This window comes from Geotrypetes seraphini, chromosome 17 (assembly GCF_902459505.1).
Source record: "Geotrypetes seraphini chromosome 17, aGeoSer1.1, whole genome shotgun sequence".
NCBI lineage: Eukaryota > Metazoa > Chordata > Amphibia > Gymnophiona > Dermophiidae > Geotrypetes > Geotrypetes seraphini.
Window position 1 is genome coordinate 40,534,662 of NC_047100.1, and position 26,811 is coordinate 40,561,472.

Consider the following 26,811-nt stretch of genomic DNA (forward strand, 5'->3'; position numbering starts at 1 on the left):
ATGTAGGCTGAGCAGCCATAGTAGGCAGCAAATGAATATTCTGAGCCGGCTGAGCGCTCTGCAAGAGGAAGGCACGGTGCATTAACATGACAAATGCGGGCGAAAATGAGTCCTGCCCAAATTCCGCTGGCCCGGCCTGTACCGCACAGGGGAGCGAAACCGTGCCTTCCCCCAGCACTCCCGACGCTCCAACCGCCGCCAAACTCCCTTCAGACGCAGCCGCGCTCTGAAGTGTGGCCGACTCGACCGCGAGGGGAGAGGAGCTGGAGCGCGCCTCCCCAGCGCGGGAAATCTCACAAGCACTGGCCGGTAGCAGCGCGTCTTCAGCTGGTGGAACACAAACCCGATGGTGTTCTGCGCATCCCACAGCGCGAACACCGTTTAACGGATTCGGCCGCCATTTTTTTTTTTTTTTACAGAGAAAGCCCGTGAAAACAAACGAAGCTGCCCCCAAACAAAAAAACCAACAGGAATCCGGCTACCGCACTACACACACACACAAACCCGTAACTTCAACTTACCCAAACTTTCCACCTATCATAACCTGAACAAGTTAAGGCTGGCAGTTGTAAACTGTAAGCTGACCAAAGGCACAGCACAGCACAGTGAGACTCTGATGAAATTTTTTTTTTTGTCAAACTAGAAAGAAGAAAAACAGAGCCCAAAGGAAACCCCTCAATCCACTGGAGGGGAGGGTGGAGAAGGGACCTGGGTGGGCCCAGGTGTAGCTCCCAAAGCTGGCACCGCACAGCCAGACACCCCTTGCTCTCTGAAGAGAAAAATTCTCAACAGGAGAAATGAACCTTCTATGAAGTCACCGGCACAGCCAGAATCCAGGAGCTAGATGAATAGCAACTACCCCTGCTGGGAGATAGAGCAAACTGAATGGACAGGAGGAATGCGAGTCTATAAGACCACCTGTTAATCGGTTTATCTATCTCCACCTGCTGGTCGATGTGAGCTATCCCACTAGTCTCTGGATTCATCTGCTGCTGTGCTAAGGAACTTCAGATGAGTTCATAGCTGTGCCTTGTTAGGAAAAAATTGCAAGTACAGATAGAACGTAACTAAGGCCTGAAGCTAATTTACTCTTCTGGCTGACGAGAGTGCTACCAGGAAAGGAAAGTAAGAGAGGCAGAACCCCATGGTTCGAAGGGTTTGGACATCAGTTTATCTGGCACTACACTGAGGTCCCACGCTGGAATAGGGGTTTTCAATGGAGGTCTAAGATTGTTGAGACCTCTCAGGAAACGAGCCATGAGAGGGTGTTGCGAGACTGTTGATCAATGAATGGTATGCTGAAATTGCTGATAAATGAAGTCTAACAGAGTTCGTCTTGAGCCCTGAATCAGACAAATGCAGGAGATATGTGAAGACATGGTCCAGCGGGCAACGGAGCAGTTGTAAACCATGATCATGAGCCTATACTAAACTAAACCTTAGCCTTATATACTGGGTCTTCAACCATGGGAAGCTCAACACGGTTAACAATAAATTAATTTAAAAAAAATACTAAAATACATGGAAATTAATTTTTTTAAGTGTTTAGCAAATAGAAAAGTTTTCAAGGATTTATGAAAAGATTGGAAGAAACTAAGACACCTCAAAATCAAAGGAAGAGCATTCCATAATTGGGAGAATTTAAAAGCCAAAGAGAGGCTGAAATTCTTGATTCCTTTAATTCCTTTCTTGGAATGGAGGGAACGTTTAAATTGTTGAGTACCTCTCGCATATGAAAATCTTTAAATGTTCCATAGAAGAGGAACAAAAATCCCATGTAAAGTTTAAAAAAATTATACATTTAAACTGAATTCTGAGATGAACTGGGAGCCAATGAAGGCTCAAAAGCAAGGGAGTCACATGGTCGAATTTGCTTTTTCCATAAATCAACTTCGCAGCGGTATTCTTAATCCATTGTAGTCTTTGAAGACAGATCTTTGTGATGCCAAGATAAACAGCATTACAATAATCTAGCCAAGAAAGTACAATTAATTGAACCAGAACGGAAAGGTGACGTTGATGAAAAAGAGATATAGCCTTCCTCAGCATTCGTAAGTTAAAAAAAACATTTCTTAACCAGAGAGTTTATCTGATCCTTAAAGGTAAGGAAGAATCAAAATGTTTTCCCAAAATCTTGGAGGAGAACTCAATTTGTAAGGAGGCTCTAGAGTCCAGAAGTACAGTGGGAGGGAGATAATACAGTTTTGGTCCTAACCACAAAAGTTTAAGTTTGGCTGCATTTAACTTCATCTGGACAGACATAGCCCAGGCTTGAAGTTTGCTGCATATGATTTCTGTGTAGCTGGTCGTTGTGCTGCAAGAAGAACTGTTTTAACAGATTGGGAAAGTGGGAGATCCATGAGGAGTGAGCTTTCAATTTCCATGCCGTGAGATTCAGACTGAGGAGATTGGGATGTAGCAGCTGGCCGTTGTGTTGAGACAGAAGAGATGGATGGTCACCCAAGGGTATTGGGGGTGCATCCAGTAGACCCAGAAACAGACTGTCTGGGCCACCTGGGTGCAATGAGAATGAGATGTGCTTCGTCTGCTAAAACCTTCTGAAGCACTCTGGAGATGAAAGGGAACAGTGGGAACGCATAGAGCAGAATGTGGTTCCATCTAATTGAAAAGGCATCCCTAGCTAGAGCTCATGGTGCTGGACGCAGGGAGCAAAGAGGGTGCTTTGTGCATTGACGGGACAAGTGAAGAGATCCACTTGAGGAGTCCCCCATTGATGGAAGATAGATGTTAGTACTGCAGGATTGAGGGCCCATTCGTGTGGGTTGAGTTTCCTGCTGAGGGAATCGGCCAGGATATTTTGATCTCCTGGAATGTAGACTGTCCGAAGATCAATGCTGAGCATCAGGGTATAAGACCAGAGGCGATAAGCTTCTCTGCATAATTTGAGGGATCCAGAACCACCCTGTTTATGTAAAACATGGTCACTTGAATGTTCTTGTGACCTATCCAATGACGAAAAGCTTGAAGCACATACAACACTGCTCTGAGTTCCAGATGATTGATGTGAAGGGATTGCTCTGATGCCACTGATCCTGTGTGCAAAGATTGTTGAGATGAGCTCCCCACCCATGAGTGGAAGCATCAGTGGTGATGTTAGAGAAGACAGAAGGAGCTGAAAGGGACAACCTGCCCGAAGGGAGACGGAGTGAATCCACTATAGAAGGGAATCCTTGATGTTGGACGGCAGGGGAATCAGCTGTGACAGAAGGTGGAGACGCTGGTTCCAGTGCAACTTGAAGTACCACTGCCATGGACACATGTGTAGTAAGGCATGTGGCATCAATGCAATCGAGGCTGCCATGTGGCCCAGCAGTTGTAATATCTCTCGAGCTGGTAAAAAAGTTGAATGTCTGGCTTGGGTTGCCAATCTTATGATAGCCAGATGTCTTTCTTGAGGTAGATAGGCCCTTGGAGCAGTGGTGTCCAGAAGTGCTTCGATGAAAGTTAGGGTACGAACTGGAGTGAGTTTGGACTTGTCGAAGTTGATGATGAAGCCCAGACTTTGCAAGGTATGTACCGTGGTCTGAATGGTGAAAAGACGACGGTCTTTGGAATGAGCCAGTAATAGCCAATCGTTCAGGTACGGAAACACTATATGGTGCTGTGTTCTTAAATGTGCTGCCACCACTGCCAGGCATTTGGGGAAAACTTGTGGGGCTGACAAGAGGCCAAACGGTAGGACCTTGTATTGGAAATGGCAACTGAGAAATTTGAACCGGAGAAATCTCCAATGGGAAGGATGAATTGGAACATGAGTGTAAGCATCCTTGAGATCTAGGGCGGCTAACCAATCGTGCTGATGAAGGAGAGGCAGAATCACCGAAATGGAGAGCATTCTGAACTTTTCCCTTTTGAGGCAGATGTTGGGAGGTCTGAGGATGAGTATTGGACAGGGGCTACCTGTAGCTGTTCCCGGTCCGGCGAAAGAGACACCCGTTTGGACTTTGAAACTTTCTCAGCACCCTTCTGTGGTCCAAATGCCAGCAAATCTGTGAGGGAAAGCAAGGGAGAGGATCGAGAGGCTGCAGCTGAGCCCGTGGGAATCTCCTGTGATGAAGACACCGCTGCAAGGCTGAACACTGAAGCCTGTTTAGCGGGACATAACAGAGTTGTTGTCAAATGTGGAGAGGGAGTATTTTGCCTCTGCATCACTGGGAGTTTTTTCTTATTCTTTTCTCTTCTTGGAGGTGCTACTGTAGCTGAATCTTTGTGATTTGTCAGCTGTGGCGGTTTTGTGCTAGCCTCCCCCACTGGAACCGAAACGGGGCCCTGAGGGGTGGGAGCCGAATTGTTGGCATCTTTTCTTTGCCGGTGTGTAGCATCGTCGAAGGCACGGACATTGTAAGAAAGAGTCTTCATGGTCCTAGCGACCGCCATGTGAGAAGCGCAGAAGGCAATCAGAAAATATCAGCCAGCTTCCATGCACAAACCGATCAATGGTTTCTGGTTTGTTTGGTTTTTTTTACATCAGTTGCTAACTGGGCAGGAAAATATTCGCAGTTTGATTAAAAATCAGTCAGTCAGTCTTCCTGTCAGAGGAAAGAGTGAGTGAACAGTCACTTGTTGTACTGAGTTCTTATGGTGATTGATTATTTTTTTTTTTTTACACAGTACAAAACTAAGATTTTCTGGCTTAAAAAAAATCTTTAAATAGTAATCTGTTATGGTTTTCTCTGAAGAGGGAGAGAGAGCCACGACTGTCAAGGAGTGGGTCAGAAAAAAAAATGACAGGTGAAGGGGAGGGGGGGGGCTCGAGGAGTAGGCAATCCTGCAAATGCTCAGTAAGCTCAGAAGCTTACTGTAGCTACTGGAGAGAGTACCAATGCTGCTTGGCTCAGTCAGAGACTGCACCAATCAAGTGGGGCTGCATATCCCCTGCCTGTCTCTGGAGAAAACAGCAACAATCATGACGTCAGCTGTGGAAGCCTAAGGGAACACTATCTGATCCCTCACCTATTCCATTATTATTTTGAAATCTGAAAATATCTTTGGTTATCTACTGACAAGTTGTTCAACATTATCCTTTCCACCACTATCCAAAACATTCTTGGATCTGAGGTTCTCGACACAGTTCTCAGGACACACCCAGCTAGTCAAGTTTTCAGAAAATCCACAATATATATGCATGAGATTTAAATAGATGTAAATTTATCTCAGGCATATTCATTGTGGGTATCTTAAAAACCAGACTAGCTTGGTACATCCTGAGAACTGGGTTGAGAACTCATCTTGGATACTGGAAAGATAATAATACACTTGGATAACATTCAGTAATGTGTGGTGTGTGTGTGGAGTGTGTGGTGCAGTGGTTAGAGCTATAGCCCAGCACCCTGGGGTTGTGGGTTCAAATCCTGCATTGCTCCTTGTGGTCCTGGGCAAGTCACTTAACCCCCATTGCTGACGATGCTTCCCCAGATTTATTGGCGGATTATCTTCAGTCCTCAGGATTACGTAGACCAGGGATTTCAAAGTCCCTCCTCGAGGGCCGCAATCCAGTCGGGTTTTCAGGATTTCCCCAATGAATATGCATTGAAAGCAGTGCATGCACATAGATCTCATGCATATTCATTGGGGAAATCCTGAAAACCCGACTGGATTGCAGCCCTCAAAGAGGGACTTTGAGACCTCTGATCTGGACTTTCTGAGGACATAGTTGTCCACCCTCAGCTGTCCCTTCCGGGCGGAGGAACTGGAATCGGCTATTAAGGCTCTCCACTCTGGTAAGGCCCCGGGCCTGGACGGCTTTTTTCTGGTGAATTTTACTGCATTCTTTCCCCCCATTTGTGCGGCCCTTTATTGGCTTACTATAATGACGCTATCACTTGAGGCTCTTTTCCCTGTTATGCCAATGAGGCGCTTATTACTTTATTGCTGAAACCAGGTAAGGAGGCTGATCTCAAGCTTCTTTCTCGTATGCAGGCTGATCGTCTCGCCCCTCATCTCCGGGCAATAATCCATGAGGACCAGGTAGGTTTCGTCCATGGTCGCCAGTCGGTATGCAATGTGCAGAAGGTTCTTTTGCGCAAGCTCACTGTCACATCACCGCATTCCCCTTTTGATAGTGTTCACTGGTCCTTTTTGTTTCGTACTCTTGAGTACGTTGGGCTTGGGGGCTTTTATCTCAGTGCGGTGCGTTCTTTATACTCTAATCCACGGGCGTCTTTGTTGGTTAATGGAACACGTACAGATTCCTTTCCTATCTTCGGGGGTACTCGGCAGGGGTGCCCCCTTTCACCCCTACTTTTTCTTCTTTCTTTGGAACCTTTGCTCTGTACCCTTTGTCGTTTTGATGAGGTGCGGGGGCCTTAGTGTCACTGGGGTGGAATTAAAGACTTTAGCTTTTGCTGATGATATGTTTTTGATTCTTACACGGCAGGAGGTTTCTTTGCCATCTGTATTAGATCTTATCTCTGAATTTGGATTTTACTCTGGTCTCTCTCTTAATTTAGATAAATCGATCGCCTCACCTTCCAGTCTGAGGTATGCACCACTTGGAGAGGTTCGTTTCCTTTGCGATGGGCTAAGTCCTCTTTGAAATATTTCGGGGTGCTCATACCGCTTGACTTATCTCGCTTGTATTTCTTGAATGTGGAACCGCTCTTCCATGCCCTAAATAATAAATTGCAGTTGTGGAGAGGCTTTCCATTTTCGCTTCTGGGTTGGGTGAATTTATACAACATACTTATTGTTCCATGTTGGTTATATGTCTTTCAGGTGCTTCTTCTTTATTTGACCTCTTGGAATGAACGACGGCTGGAACGCTTGGTTCAGCGGTTTCTTTGGGCAGGTAAAAGAGCTCGCCTACCTTATTGATTGGCGGTGGCTCCTTGGTATAAGGGAGGCCTGGGTTTGTTGAATCTTTGCTTTTTGACTATTGGCTGTGGCATGCACCATATTAATGATCTTTTTCGGGATTCTTCTACTTTTACCAACACTTCTTTGGAACTTTCTTGTTTTCAAACTACTCGTTTTAGTGCGTACTTTCATTCTGTTCCTTCCACTCAGCCTGTGCTCCTTCCCCGCACGGTGTTACACCGTCCTCTGTGGAGGGTCTGGCACTGAGGCTGTAAATTTCACTCTGTCAGTCCCACTATTTCACCTCTTCGCTTTAATGGCCATTTTCTTCCTGGGGTGATGGGGCCAGTTTTGTTAGGTGGGAAGTAGAGAATGACACAGAAAAATCTGTCCCCGTCACCGGACCACCGTCCCCTCCACTCCCCACCCCATCCCCGCAGAATCCACCTCACCACCCTTCAGCGGCCTGAGAATCTCCCCTCCCTCCCCTTACCTTCGCGGCGCTTTAGTAAAGAAACTTACTGAAGCCGAAGCCAGCTACGTGCTCGACTTCAAGAAACGATGGGATAAACATGTGGGTTCACTCCAGGGAAATGCTTAGGGGAGGGTTCTTTTAGCGGGAGGATTCTTTGAGTGGGCAGACTTGTTGGGCCATCAGCCCTTTTCTGCCGTCATACTCTATGTATTCTATGTATCCCCCCCCCCCCCCACCGTTTCAGTGGGTTACTGCCACCATGTCATTCTCTAGTGGGAAGCAAAGGAAATTCATTATGTGTTTCAATTGGTTGAGGATGACGGGAGGATCAAGTCCTTTGCTCAGCTGCGGGAAGACTTTGATCTTCCTCACACTGATGGATTTGCTTATATGCAGATTCATCATTACCTTACTTCCCTACAATCTTGTCATTTAACGGCTTCTTGTCAGGAATTGTTGTCTACGGCATTCACCATTGGCTCCCAGCTCCCTGTTCCACTTAAATTCCACCATCGCCACTTGAAGGATGAGTCCCCTTTACTTAAGAATATAAGCAATGCCTCTGCTGGGTCAGACCTGAGGTCCATCATACCCAGCAGTCCGCTCACGCGGCGGCCCAACAGGTCCAGGACCTGTGCAGTAATCCTCTATTTATACCCTTCTATCCTCTTTTCCAGCAGGAAACTGTCCAATCCTTTCTTAAATCCCAGTACCGTACTCTGCCCTATTTGACCATTCTAGATTGTGAGATGCCTGGGCTCGTGATCTCAAGCTGTTAGAAAATTGTCTGCTTTTCATAAATATACTACTTTTTGGGAACAACATTATAAGTTGGTCTTACGATTGTACATTTCTCCTAAGAGGGCTTATCTCTCTGGGTTCGAGCGTCGGCTGCCTGTCTTAAGTGTCAGGCACCTGAGGCTGGTTTGGGACATATGTTTTGGGCCTGTCCTACTATTCGGTCCTTTTGGGATGTCATATTTCTTATTGTGGAGCGCCTCTGGAACGTCACTATACAACGTTATCCATTATTTCTATTTGGTGCTTCTCTCCATTATTTTCCATGCAGACAGGGGGCTGCTGCTTTCATGTGGACAATCCTCGTTGCTCTGAAATACATTCTGCTCAAATGGCTGGAGGTGGAGGCGCCGGATTAATCCCTTTAGCGGTGTCATCTGTTTACACTCCTGATGTGGGAACGAAGGGATGTGCTGGATTTCTCCGCTCTCCAGGGGCGCTCTTTTCAGCACATCTGAGAGCCATTTTGGAACACCATGCCTCCCCTGGCTCGTAGCCGCTTATTGAACTGTTGATATACTGTTCTTTGCCTCTTTTTGAGTTATTTGCATATGTATGAGTCTTTGTACATGCCTTCCCATGTGGTTCACTCTATGGTTTGTAGCTTGAAGCTTGGGGATGGAGGGTTTGAATAGGGCGTTGGGAGGGTGGGAGTGGTGGAGCTGTGTTGTGGTTTTACCTGTCAAAATGCGAGTTTGTTCTCTGTATTACACTGTGATTGTCTTTCTTTGTTGAGCTCAATAAAATATATTTGACAACTTAATCCCCATTGTCCCAGGTACATTAGATAGAGTGTGACCCACCGGGACAGATAGAAAAATGCTTGAGTACCTGAATAATTTGTAATACGCATAGAATTGTAGAATATGCGGAATATAAATAATAATTTTTCAAAAACGGCATTAGTAAATAACTCCCTACTGTGCATTTTTGGCAAAACTTTGTTCTATAATAAGTCTAAGAGTGCAGAGGTCAAGGGGAATGATCACATGCTCCAGTTTCTTATCGTATGGTCAGCTGTTCAGAAAATCAATCAGTAACAAAAGTCTATAACTTTGAATATTTACCTTGACATTCTTTATACAGGAGGTTATATTATTCTTTGTTTATTAAAAGAGTTTTCCTTCTGGATTAGTTCTCTGTTGAATGCATAAACCTTAATACAATTATAGAACTTAACAAAAAAAATACCACTGGCTATTTTGTCAACTAGTGTCATTTTAGCAGTTGAAAGGAGAAACAACAAAATGATTCGACACGTTTTTAAATAAAAAGTAAACAGGCTGATGCCACAATACTGCCTTCCAAATCCATCCACGCACCTGGTGAGCAAAGAACATATTATTGACAATCTCATCATCTATCACCGAGGTCTCATCCACCAGTGTAGAGACTTTCCTGCGAGAACGCCGTTCCTCGATCCATTTGAACAGGAAGATGAAGCCATAGACTGGACTGGGAGAAGGAAGAGAATACAAAGGCGGTTAAGAGTCATGGGCAGTTCCAAGGCACTCCACTGCCATACCAAAATGTAATGCTTATATATTCTGCCTCATCAGTCAAAAGTAGAAATTAAAACAAATTTCAACATAGCATCAAAATAGCAATAAAATAAATATATTCCCTTCTCTGAAATCATCCTTGCTCCCCATTTAAAAACCCAAGCCTCAAACTTTCCAGTCAGTAAGCAAAGGGGAAAAAGGTATTTCATCATGTCACTGCAGCTGTTCAGGTTGTGCTGCATCTGAATAAATCGAACTGTTTTAGCCATAAATACTCAGTGATAATGAACTATACCTGTTCTCTTAGGCTCATCATCAAATGTATATCCACCCATCTCCAAAATTATAGCTATACTGTGAACATAACTTGCAAGAAGGCACAAAAAAAAAAAAACTTACTGCAAGGGCTGCATTTACTTACCCTGCTTCTTTAGGACTTCCCAAACTCCAAACTTAGACCTGGGTCTGCACATACATACTTTAATTCAAGGGCCTCTCAAAATATCAGCTACCTCATTTCCCCATGTATAAGCCGCGGCCTATAAAATCGATTTTGCAAGCCAGCCTAGTGGGTGCAGCTTGCTTAAATGGGGCGGCCTATACATCATCCCCTCCCCCCTTAAATACCTCCCTTGCCGGTAAAAACCTCCTGGACGGCCGCCACCTCCAAACACGCTGTGCAGGGCAGGAGCGATGTTTGCGATCTCAAGCCTTGCCTCACACCGCTTCCTGATTGGCTGCTGTCAGTTTTTGTTATGGCAGCCAATCAGGAAGCAGTGTAGGGCGAAGCTTGAGATCGCAAACATCGCTCCTGCCCTGCATAGCCTAATTGGAAGAGGCAGCCGTCAGCTATCCAGGAGATATTTAAAGGAAGGGGGGGCATGATGTATAGGCTGCCCCATTGTATAGGCCGATGTAGGTTTTAAAACTCTTAGATAAGCTGCGGCTAGTAACCTGGAGTGGCTTATTTAAGAGTTTTAAAACCTACATTGGGATTTCCTGCAGCCTATACATGGGGAAATACAGTATATATAACTTACTGTGATTCAGCAATGGCTGAATAAAAGTATTATCCTTTTTATTTATTTACCCCTTCTCCCCTTTACAAACCTGTAGCGAAGATTTTAACGCCAGCCACGGCAGTAACAAATAAAATTGTCTTCAACACCTTCTTAAAGTTACTTCATGATATTCAGAAATTTAAGGTGTTGAAGACAACTTTATTTGTAGAAGTTTTCTCTTGAATGATTACTTAAACTGGAGAATTTTTATATGGATGTAAATTATCTGGTCTTATATTGTCTATTGCTGATTGTGTATATTGTGAATCACTTAGATCTAAGCAGGTTATAAATTTTTTTAAATAAATAACCTCCCCCTCCTCCCTTTTTACAAAATTGTAGCATGGTTTTTAGCGCTGGCCACAATGGTAACAGCTCCGACGCTCATAGAATTCCTAATAGTGTGGACGTCCATCGACTTAGGTGTCCAAACAAAGTGGATAATAAGCCCAATTGATAACTTTAACATGCAATAATTGGAAGTTAGATGTCCAAAGGCTGGACGCGATTTACAAAATAGGTATCCACAATTTTGTGAACGCTCATCGGAAAAATCTGCGCCTAACGGGATATGCGTAGGTGTGGCTTCGAAATAGATGTCCATTTATAGAATTGCATGCCACTCAGCGTCCTAACATGTCTAAAATGTAGGCATTACAAAAGCAGGTCTACTTTTGAGTGTGAGCTGGGCACTAGGTAGACGTGACTTAGGTGTCACTTAGGTGTGCCGGAGGCATCCGCATATAGGTGAACTGGGCTTCATTTTTGGGGTATAGGGGACTCCAGTTTGATATTAAGTTCAAAAGACGTTTAATAATGAATTACTCGAGCAAAGCACATGAAAAATATATAGCATACTAAACCTCATTCTCAAAAGGCTAAGAAAATAAGAAGAGAATCCCTATTCACAATGGCTGTGGTTCAGAGCAAGTGAACATATCTGATTCACAATCTTTACATTAATTGCGACATCGTCAGATGGTGTCATTGAGAGAATTTTGGTTTCCTGGACCATGGGATGATTTTCCAAGGGCTGCTGAGCAGAGATAGTATTCATCTATCAAAGAAAAAAAGAAATGTCTTCAGCAGCTGGTTAACCTACTGAAGAGAGCTTTAAACTAGACTCGTTGGGGTTGGGTGATCAAAGCACTCAAGTGAGTGAAGCATTAAAACCTTCTACAGAAATGGGAAAAAGGGGCAACATCTGGAAAGTAGTATATACCAATGCCCCTAATATAGGAAATAAGGTTCTAAAGTGTATGATGAACGAGACCGATATGGATCTAATGGTGGTCACAGCCATAGAAACATGATTCAGAGAGAACCATGACTGGATACAGCTATTTACCAGCTTGAAGAATAATCCAGAATTTGGCAGCTAGGATTTAATGCAAAAAAAAATAAAAAATGCAAGATCATGCATTTGGGAACAGTGCAATAATTTAGGCTATACAGAATATTTGTGCAAGAAAGAAGAGCAGACTTGGGTGTGATCACATGTGATGATCCTAAGGTGGTCAAACAGGTAGAAAAGACAAAAGCCAGAAGGATGCTTGGGTGCATAGAGAGGAATTGCCAGTAGGAAAAAGGAAATATTTCATACTAAACAATCTGGGTAGTGCTATCCGTAGGCATCTCTGGGACTACTGAAGCAGCTTTGCCCTCCAAGAAAAATTGTAATTGACTGGGTTCGTAAAAGACTTATCTATTGGACTGACAGTTAATACAACATTTGCAAGGAAAGCGCAGCTGAAAGGTAGCTCCTAAACTTAATACAGATTGAAGTAACATTAAGAATTTTTCTGCCGAGACTGCGTCCACTTAGAGACGTCAGGAAAAACAGCTATTTTACTTCTAAAAAATTCAACATTCTGAGCTCTAAAGAATAGGCGGAGAATAGTTTCTTTATCTTGTAAAAAGACAAAGGTCACAAGCAATGTGGCCCTTACAGAAATTTCACTCTGTGAAGATTCCAGGATGTCTGTGATATTTCATTCTGCTGATTGGTTTTCCAAATCCTGCTTTAATTCTTTAGGAACATTTAGCTAGTACAGTTTCTGTAATGGGGGTATAGTTGTCTCCGGATACTATAAGACAGAGGTTAAGAACAGTTGAAATAATTCCTTAGGCGACTGTAGCCTGGAGACCGGAATATTAATCAATCTAAGATTTAAATTCCTGTTTGCATTCTCCAGGTTCTCAATCTTCCTAACCAACAGTCCTTTATCACTGAAATGCATATTAGAAGAATTTTTTAACTCAGAGACCTGCTTCTCAACTTTATCCATTCTTATATCCTGATGTTGAACTATTTCCTCTAAATTTTTTATCTGAACTGAAGAAACTTGTGCATAAAAGCTTTACTTTATGTAATTTGCTGCAGCAGATGTAATTGAGGCTTTTTTCTGCACTTATAGAAGTTTGTTTAGCATCCACTAGTGAGCAAGCCTTTAGTGTGACAGAATATATTTACAGTGGAACCTTGGTTTACGAGCATAATTCATTCCAGAAGCATGCTCGTAAACCAATTTACTATTACATTAAAGCGAGTTTCCCCATAGAAAATAATGGAAACTCGCTTGATTCGTTCCACCTCCCATCCCCCCGGTGCTGCTCCACCCACCCCACCCCCAAAAGACCCCCCCACTCCAGAGGCCACTGGTGTGCTTCTACATCTCCTCCCCTCGCAAACTGGCATCCCCCCGCCCCCAAATGCTGCCCATGAACCAGCATCATCCCCCTTCACAAACGCACGCCTGCCCCCCCCCTGTGCGAACTGGCATCCCCCATCCACCCAAACTGCAAGCTTACCCCCCCACTGGCACGCAGCACCAAGCTACAGGAGGTGCCGGTGCCCGAAGATCGTGCCTCTCCTCCGACTGGGCCTTGAGCATCTGCGCATGCTCAAGGCCTTCTGGCTCTCGTTCTCTCCGAGAACCTCAGAGAGAGGCGGGAGCCAGAAGGCCTTGAGCATGCGCAGATGCTCAAGGCCTAATCAGAGGAGAGGCAAGATCTTCGGGCACAGGCACCTCCTGTGGCTTGGTACTGCGTGCTGGTGCCACACTGGGGGGTAAGCTTTCAGTTTGGGCAGGTGGGAGCTGCCGGTTCACGGGCAAGGAGACTCGCAAATCGAGTCAATGCTTTGCTCGTCTTGCAAAACACTCGCAAACCGGTGCACTCGTAAACCGAGGTTTGACTGTATATTATTTGGATTCGTGTTTTTCAACAATTTGCTCTTTATTTTTGGTTTTCTGGATAATAGCAATATAAAATACTCAGATTAGAAAGCATGGGGTAAGTGTGTAGGATCTCTAAAAATAAGGACGTGACTGTAGATGACATGGTTGGACAGACTGGATAGACCATATTGTGTTTACCTGGTTGCAAACTCTCTTTTCAGAGTCCCCAACATTATAACTCAGGCTGTGCCTATGGAGGGTAGTTTTATAAACTTGTATGTAGTTAACACTATTTTATTAAGTATGTGCCTATTTGATTTTATAAAATACTAACATAGGTGCCAAAAGAATGTGCATACTTCTAAGCTCTACCACTTACACTCGATCCAAGGCTGGTGCAACTGATAGCATGTAAAGTATGGGATTTTATAATCCGTGTGCTTTAGTGCAGACTGCATCCACATCCCACCCTAAGTATGCCCTCCGTGAAAAAGAACACACTATGGAACTTGCACTCCTATTTTCACACTAGTCAATGTGTTATAAGAGAGAATTTATTATGCCTGTATGAGACAAATAATGGAAATTAGGTATTTTCTTTAGCACCTAAAACTAGGCTTCTCTTGGTAAAATTACTCCTAAGGAGCCCATTCTTCAAGAACCAGACACCCAATATAAAACTCTGCAGCACATCAGTACCTTCCTTACCTCTGGCATTTGCTCTGCAAATCATAGATCTCTTCCACCTGCACCCCTTTGACACCTGTAAAGAGAGATAACAGATAAGTCCAGCAGATAAGTCCAAGCCCTCCCAGCAAATCCAAAGATGAGATTCCACTCACCAAAATCCTCAACTAGAAGAGTGAACAGACCTACAGAAATGAGAAAAAGAAACCTTCCTTACAAAAATATGAAATGTTGGTTATTGCTATTTATAGTTGCAAGGTAAAAATTGTAAATTTATTATTACTGCTTAATATTCAGATATATGCAGTATGTTATGCTTATTAAAAAACTTAATATACCGCTTGATCTCACGACAGGTCCAAGCAGTTTATAGACGTAAATAAAACAAATAAAAAGAACTCCATAATATATAGGACAGACCTATCCTACCTACAACACAAATCAAACAAGAGATAGACTGAAAGAAAAACAAACAGACCAAAATACAAATTGTTGAAAACTGTGATGGCCACAGGACTCAGCACCCCGACTCGCTATTTGCAGGATTCAATAAACATATGTGACAGTGGAGGATCTACACCAAAGACTTCTTGGAAAATAAAAAAAGTTTTTAACATTGTCTTGAAGACTATGTAATCTAGTCAAAACAAAATAAAAAAAATATTATATATACAAATACTGTATAAATAAAACACAAAAGACCAAAACAATAAGCAATTGGTAACTACAAACTGTCAATAAAACAAAATGCTTTAAGCACACCACAGCAGTACTCTGGGTTCCACAGGCTTTTCACAGCAGAAGAGTTGCCACGTCTTGGCTGGAGTAAAGCCATAGCTGTTTCAAGGTTTTTTTCCCCCAAACTCTCAGGCAGATAAAGTAAACTAAGTTGCAGTTGCTTCTGATGAGGAAAGAAAACAAATACAGTGTTCCCCCGGTTGTTCGCGATCCCGGTCATTTGCGGTATTTTCTAACAGCGAACTGCCAACAAGGAGAGGCAGGAGAGAGCAGCCGGAGCGCCGTGAGTGCAGGAAATCACTCGCGGTATGCTCCGACCGCCTCTTCCTGCACTAAGTCGGGCCTTATCCAATCAGGAACTGCTTTGACAAGCAGCTCCTGATTGGATAAGGCCCGACTTAGTGCAGGAAGAGGTGGTCGGAGCATACTGCGAGTGATTTCCCGCACTCACGGCGCTCTGGCTGCTCTCCTGCTGCCCTCTCCCGCTGCCCTCTTCAGTCTGCCCCATGAAAAACCGTATTCGCGGTTTTTCAAGATTTGCGGGGGTTCCTGGAACGGAACCCCCGCGAATATCGGGGGGAGTACTGTAATCCAAAATTAGTTCACAATAATGTCTCATAAGCTTATTTCATTGTTCCTTCCAGTTCTCAAAATGGAGAGACAAAATAAACACAAAAAAGAAACCTTTGCAGCAAAACGAATAGGCTTCTTGCACAGTTCAAACAGTTCTTGATTCCTTTAATCACCCACAGCCCTATGGTTCCTGGAAAAACTCAGTTCAAAAAGGAACCTTCTCACCTCCAGCACCTATAGGTAGTTGTTCCACAGTTCACTTCCTGGTTTAAACTTCCACAAAAAACCAAAACAAAACAGGTAAGTCCTTTTTAATATAGCACACTTTTAGATAGTTGGACTAGACTGAGCATTGTTAGCAGACCTCCACTTATCCTGGAAACTCATTCTCAGAAATAAACTCCTCTTCTATTGCCATACCTTCTGAAGTATTAATCAGCTCCAGTTCTGGCCTGTGGAAATTCTCCTCCAGCTTAAGCACTTCCCAACCTCACTAGGGTTCAGCTGGGCTCTACCATCAGGGAAGTTCAAAGGCTCTTGTGTGCTTCTCTCCAGAGACTGGTCTGCTCGCCGTCCAGTACTGGTCGCCATACCTCAAGAAGGACATGGCAGTACTTGAGGGGGTCCAGAGAAGAGCGACTAAACTGATAAAAGGTATGGAAAACTTTTCATACGCTGACAGGTTGAAAATGCTGGGGCTGTTCTCCCTGGAAAAGCGGAGACTTAGAGGAGACATGATAGAAACCTTCAAAATCCTGAGGGGCATAGAGAAGGTAGACAGGGACAGATTCTTCAGACTGTGGGGAACCACAAGTACAAGGGGACAGGTTTAGAACAAATGCTAGGAAGTTCTTTTTTACCCAGAGGGTGGTTGACACATGGAACGCGCTTCCGGAGGTTGTGATAGGCCAGAGCATATTACAGGGGTTCAAGGAAGGTTTAGATAGGTTCCTAAAGGATAAGGGGATTGAGGGGTACAGATAGAAGTAGAGGTAGGTTAGAGAAATGGTCAGGAACCACTTCACAGGTCATAGACCTGATGGGCCGCCGCAGGAGCGGACCGCTGGGCGCGATGGACCTCTGGTCTGACCCAGTGGAGGCAACTTCTTATGTTCCTCCCTCTCCCCTCTTCTGCTCAGTAAGGAGCTCCTTTTATATCTCTAGGGAAACTCCGCCCACACCTAGGAACTACTGGAATGGGCCAAGGCTCTCACTGGCTCCCCTTCAGGCTAGTCAGTAAATTACTACTAGTTTTATTCAAAGGGAAATATGCCTGTGCTTTCCCTAACACTCTGGAAGGTGTTGTGTGATTGGTTCTAGGCTGATTCAAAAGTGGCAAAAGGAGTTTATTTCTGTTGCCAGTAGCTAGATTCTGGCATGCCTGAACTCGGATAGGCAGACACGCCTATCTGTGAACCAGGGCCAAACCCTGGTGTGACTCTCTTAACTGCCGAGCTCATACTTTTCCTGCCTAGAGCCTGTGGCAAGTCAGCAGCAGTGCTGGAATGTCACATCAGGCATGCCGTAAGGGACAATAAGGCGACTACTAATTCACAATCTCTTGGCAGCAATATGGCAAATTCATGATCACATATAAAAGATCTCTCCTTATATATCAGTATTAGATACTAAAGAACTATTTAGATTAGTCAACACACTTTTTGAGGTAAACCACTTGAAACAGGCCCCACAAGATCACCCTCCCACTTCAACTGAACTGGAACAACACTTTCATTCAAAATTACATAACCTCAGACATACTGTCTCAGGAAAAGTCCATTTTGATTAAAAACATAATAAGAATTGCCATACTGGGACAGACCAAAAGTCCATCAAGCCCAGTATCCTGTTTCCAACAGTAGCCAACCCAGGTCCCAAGTACCTGGCAGAAACCCAAATAGTATCAACATTCCAGAGTTGAGATTGTGATGTCATAATGCCTCGAGAGCCATATTCCAGTCAGGTTTTCAGGATTTCCCCAATGAATATGCATTGAAAGCAGTGCATGCAAATAGATCTCATGCATATTCATTGGGGAAATCCTGAAAACCCGACTGGAATACGACTCTCAAGGACCGGAGTTCCCTACCCCTGTTCTAGAGTAATTCTCTGCAACACAGAATTTGTGCAAAATAGCACAGTTACTTACCGTAACAGGTGTTATCCAGGGACAGCAGGCAGATATTCTTGACTGATGGGTGACGGCACCGACGGAGCCCCGGTACGGACACTTTTAGAGTGATTGCACTCTAAGAACTTGGAAAGTTCTAGAGACCGCACCGCGCATGCGCGAGTGCCTTCCCGCCCGACCCCGACGCGCGGTCCCTCAGTTAAGATAAGCCAGCTAAGAAGCCAACCCGGGGAGGTGGGTGGGACGCAAGAATATCTGCCTGCTGTCCCTGGATAACACCTGTTACGGTAAGTAACTGTGCTTTATCCCAGGACAAGCAGGCAGCATATTCTTGACTGATGGGTGACCTCCAAGCTAACAAAAAGAGGGATGGAGGGAAGGTTGGCCATTAGGAAAACAAATTTTGTAAAACAGATTGGCCGAAATGTCCATCCCGTCTGGAGAAAACATCCAGACAATAATGAGATGTAAAAGTATGGACTGAGGACCACGTAGCAGCTTTGCAGATTTCCTCAATGGGCGTGGAACGGAGGAAAGCTACAGATGCTGCCATAGCTCTAATTCTATGTGCCGTGACAGAACCTTCCAGTGTCAGTCCGGACTGAGCATAGCAGAACGAAATGCACGCAGCAAGCCAATTAGATAGTGTGCGCTTAGAAACAGGACGTCCCAATTTATTCGGGTCAAAGGACAGAAAAAGTTGGGGAGATGATCTGTGGGGCTTAGTACGGTCTAAATAGTAAGCTAAGGCCCGCTTACAGTCCAAAGTATGAAGAGCCTGTTCCCCGGAATGAGAGTGAGGTTTAGGGAAAAAAACAGGTAGTACAATAGATTGGTTGAGATGGAACTCAGAAACAACCTTAGGGAGAAACTTTGGATGTGTACGTAAAACCACCTTGTCGTGATGAAAGACAGTGAAAGGTGGATCAGAAACTAGTGCATGTAGCTCACTGACCCTCCTGGCAGAGGTGAGAGCAATAAGAAAAAGTACCTTCCAAGTGAGGAACTTGAAAGAGGCAGTAGCCAAGGGTTCAAATGGAGGCTTCATCAAGGCGGAGAGAACCACGTTCAGATCCCAGATCACCGGAGGTGCTTTGAGAGGTGGTTTCAGATTGAAAAGACCTCGCATGAATCTGGAGACCAGGGGATGAGCTGAAAGGAGTTTCCCCTGGACTGGCTCATGAAAAGCCGTAATGGCACTGAGATGAACTCTGATGGAAGTAGACTTGAGACCAGAAGTAGACAGAGAAAGCAAATAATCTAATAGAGGTTCCACAGCAAGAGACCTGGGGTCATGATGATGTAGGAGACACCAAGAAGAAAACCTCGTCCACTTTTGATGGTAACATTGTAGAGTGGCTGGTTTCCTGGAGGCGTCCAGGATGGAGCGAACAGGCTGAGATAACAAAGAATCAGTCGAAGTCAGCCCGAGAGATACCAAGCTGTCAGGTGCAGAGATTGCAGGTTGGGATGGAGGAGGGTTTCCTGATCTTGTGTAAGCAGAGATGGAAACAGTGGAAGTAGAAATGGATCCCTGGAACTGAGTTGAAGTAGAAGGGAGAACCAATGCTGCCTGGGCCACCGTGGTGCAATCAGGATCATGGTGGCTCGTTCCCTCTTTAGTTTGAACAAGGTCCGAAGCATGAGAGGCAGAGGAGGGAAAGCATAAAGGAACAGATTGGACCAATCCAGAAGAAATGCATCCGCTGCCAGACGGTGAGGAGAGTAAAGTCTGGAGCAGAATTGGGGCAACTGATGATTGTGAGGAGCTGCAAAGAGGTCCACCTGAGGAGTGCCCCATTGTGCAAAGATGGACTGTAGAGTCGATGGGTCGAGAGTCCATTCGTGGGGTTGGAGAACTCTGCTGAGCTTGTCCGCTAGGTAGTTCTGTTCTCCCTGAATATAAATTGCTTTCAGGAATAAGCGGCGCGAGGATGCCCAAGACCAGATTCTCTGGGCTTCCTGGCATAAGAGGCGAGAGCCCGTTCCCCCTTGCTTGTTGATGTAGTACATAGCTACCTGGTTGTCTGTGCAAATTAGAAGGACTTGAGGAAATAGAAGGTGTTGGAAGGCCTTGAGGGCATAGAACATTGCCCTGAGTTCCAGGAAATTGATGTGATGCTTCTTTTCCTGAGGAGTCCAAAGGCCCTGAGTTTGGAACTCGTTCAGATGGGCTCCCCATGCATAAGGGGAGGCGTCGGTGGTGATGACCAGATGATGAGGAGGCAGATGGAATAGAAGGCCCCTGGAGAGATTTGAGGATATCAACCACCATTGCAGAGACTGACGAAGAGACGATGTCACAGATATGTGTCGTGAGCAAGAGTCTGTCGCTTGAGACCACTGGAGAGCCAGGGTCCATTGAGGAGTGCGCAGGTGAAGCCGTGCCAGGGGTGTGACATGAACCGTGGAGGCCATGTGACCCAAGAGAATCATCATCTGCTTTGCAGAAATGGAGTGCTGGGACAGCACCTGCTGACAGAGCGATTGGAGGTTGTGAAGACGGTTGTCCGGCAAGAAGGCTCTCATCTGGACCGTGTCCAGTACCGCTCCAATAAATTGAAGTCTCCGCGTAGGAAGAAGGTGAGACTTGGGTATATTGATTTCGAACCCCAGGAGTTGTAGAAAGAAGATGGTCTGGTTGGTGGCCAGAAGAACAGTCTGAGATGAAATGGCCTTGATTAACCAATCGTCCAGGTAGGGAAAAACCTGAAGGTGGTGGGAGCGCAGAAATGCTGCCACCACTACCAGACATTTGGTGAACACCCTTGGAGAGGAGGCAAGACCGAAAGGGAGCACTCTGTATTGGTAATGACAGTGATTTATCATGAAGCGAAGGTACTGTCTGGAGGCCGGATGAATTGGAATGTGAGTGTAGGCCTCTTTGAGATCGAGAGAGCATAGCCAGTCGTTGTGATCGAGGAGAGGATAAAGCGTAGCTAGAAATAGCATCTTGAATTTTTCTTTGACCAAACATTTGTTGAGATCTCGCAGATCTAGAATTGGTCTGAGGTCTCCTGTTTTCTTGGGGACTAGAAAATACCGGGAGTAGAATCCTTGCCCTCTTTGGTCCAGAGGAACTTCCTCTATGGCGTTTAGAATTAGGAGGGACTGAACCTCCTGACAAAGGAGGGCAGATTGAGGAGTGTGCAAAGCAGACTCTTTTGGTAGACTTTGGCCCGGAAGGGTGTGAAAGTTGAGAGAGTAGCCGTGGCGGATGATGTTGAGGACCCACTGGTCCGAAGTGATAACTTCCCACCGGCTGAGAAAGAAAGACAGTCGTCCTCCTATTGGTTGAGGGAGGAGAGGAGATGGTTGAACGCTGGCTATGCCCTCTAGGATCAAGTCAAAAGGGCTGAGTCGATTTTTGTGGAGGAGGCTGCTTAGCTGGTTGTTGCTGCTGAGGTCTAGGTGCTTGCCGCTGCTGTTGACGCTGCCTCCTAGGTTGCTGAGTGGAAGGCTGCAAGGGGCGAGCCACAAAACGCCGCTGATAGGCCGTTTGCTGTCTGAATGGTCGTGAAGGTGGAGGTTTCTTCTTGGTCTTAAGAAGGGTATCCCAGCGGGTTTCATGAGCCGAGAGCTTCTGGGTCGTTGAGTCCATAGAATCTCCGAACAGCTCATCCCCTAAACATGGGGCATTAGCCAACCGGTCTTGATGATTCACATCAAGCTCAGAGACTCTGAGCCAAGCCAAACGGCGCATGGCCACAGAAATGGCTGTTGCTCTAGAGGTAAGCTCAAAAGTGTCATATATAGACCTTACCATGAATTTCCTAAGCTGGAAAAGAGCTGAAGAGCACTGATGGAAAGCCTCACGATTCCCCACAGGAAGGTACTGCTCAAAGGAAGCCATGGTGGTAAGGAGATGCTTTAAATAAAATGAAAAATGAAAAGCATAGTTACCAGAACGATTAGCAAGCATCGCATTCTGGTAAAGTCGCTTACCAAATTTGTCCATGGCTTTACCCTCTCTGCCAGGAGGGACAGAGGCATAGACACTAGCTCCTAAGGACTTCTTGAGGGTGGATTCTACAAGAAGAGACTCATGAGAGAGTTGTGGTTTATCAAAACCAGGGATAGGGATTACTTTATAAAGGGAATCCAATTTGCGAGGGGCTCCCGGGATGGTAAGAGGAGTCTCCAGATTCTTGTAAAAGGTCTCCCTCAAGATGTCATGTAAAGGGAGTTTCAAGAATTCCTTTGGAGGCTGGTCAAAATCAAGAGCGTCCAAAAAAGCTTTGGACTTTTTAGACTCAGCCTCCAAGGGAATGGAAAGAGATTCACACATATCTCTTAAAAAAGAAGAGAAAGAGGTGGAATCAGGTTTGGAGGAAATATCCTGCAGAACAGGCTCGTCCTCCTCTGATGAACACTCTCCTTCTGACTGAAGAGGTTCTTCAGAGTCGCCCCACAGATCAGGGTCTCGAACATGGGGACCACGGTCCCGAGACTCGGGGGTGGATGGTTCTCGGTGTCGGGACTTCTGTACCGACTTACCCGACCTCACCGACGCGGTACCGGGCGATGTTATCGGTCGCACCGGAGCCGATGTCTGTACCGATTGGTGATGAGACCTAGGCTCCGGTGCGAGTACAGGCATCGATGCCGATGAGGTCAAGTGTACCGGTACCGAAGGAGTGGATGGTGACAATATTGGCTGTTCCACGATCGGTACCGGTTGCTCAGTGGGGACCGATACCGGAGGGCTCGGTGTCAGGAGAGCTGGAAGGAGTTGTTTGAGCTGTTCCTTCAGCTGCACCTGCAAGATGGCCGCAATGCGATCATCAAGGGAGGGCACCGGTACCGCTTTTTTCTTCTGCGGTACCTGCGGTGCCGCTCGACGCCCCGGAGATGAGGAGCCCGATGTCGAGGGACTCACCTCAATAGGGGCGGAGCGCTTCCGCTGGCGCCTCACGGTCGGCAGGATTGGACTCTCTGCAATGGAGACCGGAGGACGTTCCAGTGGGGAAGGCTTCTTAGCCGGCTTACCTGCATGCTGCGACGCCGACGCGGTATCGCGTGGCGTCGATGAGGTGGGTGCCGACGAAACAGGTACCGAGACCGGCGCCGAAGACGCGGGGTCGGACATGTCGGTGCCGAAAAGCAGTCTCTGCTGTATCTCTCGATTTTTGAGAGTCCGCTTTTTCAAAGTGGCACAGCGGGTGCAGGTAGAGGCCTGATGTTCCGGACCCAGACACTGAAGGCACCAGTTGTGCGGGTCTGTAAGGGAAATAGGCCGTGCACACCGCTGGCACTTCTTGAACCCGGGCTGGGGGGGCATGAACGTAAAAACGGCTTCTGCCAAATCGAAGGCCGAGGCCTCGATGATGGCAGTAGGCCCCGCCGGGTCAAATCAAGAAACTTGACTAAAACAAGAGAAAAATTTTTTTTTTTTTTTTTTTAAAGAAAGAAAAAACGGAAGGGCAAAAAGAACCCGAAAAAGTTTACGCGAGCGGGAAGGCGAATGAAAAAAATATTTCAACAGCCGTTGAAAATGCGACTTCTTAGCTCCGCGGAAACTAAGAAACTGAGGGACCGCGCGTCGGGGTCGGGCGGGAAGGCACTCGCGCATGCGCGGTGCGGTCTCTAGAACTTTCCAAGTTCTTAGAGTGCAATCACTCTAAAAGTGTCCGTACCGGGGCTCCGTCGGTGCCGTCACCCATCAGTCAAGAATATGCTGCCTGCTTGTCCTGGGATAATTTACAGTTCCTTAAATTGTAGGCAGCCCCCCAAAAGCTGCAGGGCCCTCATGCTTCTCCACGCTTGCCCTCTCGTACCTTGCTCTGCTATAGGCCAGGGGTGTCAAACTCAATCACTTTAAGGGGCCGAAATCCAAAACACAGGCTAAGTCGCAGGCCAGACTCCATCCAATCTCTGCCCCAGACCCCACCCCCATAATACAAATTATAACACCATTTTTTCCATTCATTTTTCATATATATACACACAATATAATCCCAACCCAATATCCAACACTCTATTTACCCTTAGATCTCTCTAATACTCTTTGGTAACTCTTTACCCAACATATATTACCTTAAAAATTCTATGTCATCGCTTATTCTATTCCTTCAAATTTTGAATGTAATTTTTGTTTTAGTTTGGATGTATTCCGCCTTGAACCGCAAGGTAATGGCGGAATAGAAATCACTAATGTAATGTAACAAAATAATCTTCTTAACACATAATGGTAATGGTTAACCACAAAATTCCTCCCTCCATGCTGTGCCTCCCTCCGGCATGGGTCTAACCTTCTGACCGGCTCCAACCTGGCCGTTTTATGCAGCCTGCGGTCCGATGCCCCCACTGTTACATTGTGGCCAGCTCCCTCCTCCTCACAGCCGCATTGTACACAAAGCGAATCCTCCTGCGTCCTGCACCTGAACCGGAAGCCTTCTCTCTGATGTCGAAACGTCAGAGGGAAGGCTTCTGGATGAGGTGTGGAACGCACACGGCTCCGTGCACACTATGGCTGTGAGGAGGAGGGAGCCAGCCATAAGGTAACACTGGGGGCATCGGACCACGGGCTGCATAAAACGGCCAGGCGGGCCGGATTTGCCCCCACGGGCCTCGAGTCCGACACCTATATGCAATCAATATGTTGCCTGCCCCACTGTTTCAGGCACCATACAGCTCAAACTCACTGAAGAGTCAAACAGGGCTGCAAGGAATCATCTTTTGTGTGTGTGTGTAAAGGGGTGGGGAGAAAAGGTGGAATTAAATGAAATGCCAACAGAAGAGCAAGATGAGAGGAAACTAGTTTGCTGGGGGTAGGAGATCTAGTTTCCAAGTTTCCAAGTTTATTAGTTTTTAATATCCCGATCATAAAATGAATATCTGACCGGTTTACAATTATAAAAAAAATTTAATATAGAGTAGAGAGAAATAAAAAGAGTGTAAAAAAGTAGATAGAGTGAACAAATATGACATTTACAGACAAACTAGAAAGTGAGGAAAGATGGGGAGGTGGGAAAAGTTACATAATTATAGAAGAAAAAAGGATATAGAGGAAAAAGGGGATGACACATAAGGGGTGGGGGCATAATAATGAAGAAGGTGGACTGCTCTAAAAAAAAAAAAAAAAAAAAAGATAATTTTAAGATTAGGATTTATCGTATGCATCTTGAAAATGGAAAGTTTTGAGATTGACCTTAAATTTTGGTAGTTGTAGTTCATCACGAAGATATTGAGGGAGAGAATTCCATCTACTCAGCAATCTGGGAAGGGCTGGTTAGGGAATGGAGGGATAGGGAAGGATGGTTTGAAAGATGACTAGCGGGCTGGAGAAAAGAAAAATTGGTGGGAACAGAGAGCGAGGGTTTGGGGATAATGAGATGAAAGTGGGATGCAAACAACCACCATCTAATAATAAGCATTTTTATCTTGATCAATGAAAAACAATACATACATTTTAGTAAAAATCGCAATAAAATATAATAAAAGGCAGTACATACATTTCGATAACATTGATCAAGATAAAAATGCATACCATGCAGGTAAGAAACATAAGAACAGAATGCAAACATGGTTGAAATAAAAGAAAAGGTAAAAGCATTATGATGTCAGCCTATTAAATAATTGAGTTTTTAGTAATTTCCTAAAATATAAAGAAGAAGCTTCTAACATCATTTTTCCGAGCCATGTATTCATTTTAGCAGCCTGAAAAGAGAAAGTTTTCTCCAAGAACCTCTTGTAGCGTCAAGATTTTATAGAAGGATAAGTAAATAACTGTACTCTGTGTATTTTTATTAAAATGACTCCAAGAAAATGGAGAAAGGCGATAACCTGGTGACAGACCAAATGCTACTTTGTAACAAATGCAAGAAAATTTAAACAATACTCTAGAATCCAGGTAGCCAGTGCAGTTTGTGATAGAAAGGAGTGATAAGCTCCTTTTTTTTAAAAAAAAACCAAAAATGAGATGAACAGCAGTATTCTGGACTACCCTTAGGGCCGCGGTAGTGGCTTTAACGCGAGCGACTTTTAATCACGCGCTAAACCCCGCACTAGCTGAAAAACTACCGCCTGCTCAAGAAGAGGCGGCAGAAGCTAGTGCGGCTGGCAGTTTAGCGCGCAGTATTACGTGCGTTAAACCACTACTGCGGCTTTGTAAAAGGAGCGCTAAATCTCTTAAGAATTTTCATATAAAACCCTACATATGCAATATTACAGTAGTCCAGTATAAAATGGAAGATTGCACCAACAACCGAAAAGAGACTTCATCAAAATATTTCTTGATGATACGAAGCTTCCAGAGCACTGGAAAACATTTCTTAATAAATAAATTGGTGTGGTTCTCCAATGTAAGATGTTTATCCAGAGTTACCCCTAATATTTTAATGGATTGTTCTATATTGTAATTCAATCCGTTCACACATATCATTGTTTCTCTGAGCTTATCATTAGGTGTTGCCAGAAAGAATTTAGTTTTTTCCTTATTCAATTTCAATTTGAAAGCCATCATCCAAGCTCAATCTGGTTTATAATAGTTGCAAGAAAGTTTGTAAATTCAGATGACAGACAAACAAGTGAGATGACTATAGTAACATCGTCTGCACAAATATAGAATTTAAGCTTTAAGCTTTGCAACAAATTTCCCAGAGAAACAAGATAAATATTAAACAAGGTAGGGGAAGGGGGGAAGGAACCCTGCGGTACCCCACAGGCGTTCAGCCAATGAAATGATAAAATATCGTCCCTGCACACCTGATACGATCTTTTACACAGGAAACGCGAAACCAGTTCAAAACATTTTCTGAAATTCCAATGGATTTTAGACAGTCCAAAAGTATAATGTGATCAACCAAATCAAATGCACTGCTCAAATCAAGCTGGAGAATAAGCACTTGTA

The 26,811-nt window shown here is 45.0% G+C and overlaps 1 protein-coding gene across 2 annotated transcripts in view; it reads right to left on the reverse strand.

Moving 5' to 3' along the window:
• BAP1 (BRCA1 associated protein 1) overlaps positions 1–26,811 on the reverse strand; it is a 108,690-nt gene that overhangs the window by 76,959 nt on the left and 4,920 nt on the right. Inside the window, exons 2-4 of one of the 2 annotated variants that reach the window (XM_033926343.1) lie at positions 14,674–14,703; positions 14,540–14,594; positions 9,412–9,544 (exon numbers count right to left, since the gene is read on the reverse strand). In XM_033926343.1, the coding sequence (XP_033782234.1) occupies positions 9,412–9,544; positions 14,540–14,594; positions 14,674–14,703 (218 nt within the window). Of the gene's footprint in view, positions 1–9,411; positions 9,545–14,539; positions 14,595–14,673; positions 14,704–26,811 lie in introns of those variants that run through there. The other variant, XM_033926344.1, reaches the window with a different exon arrangement.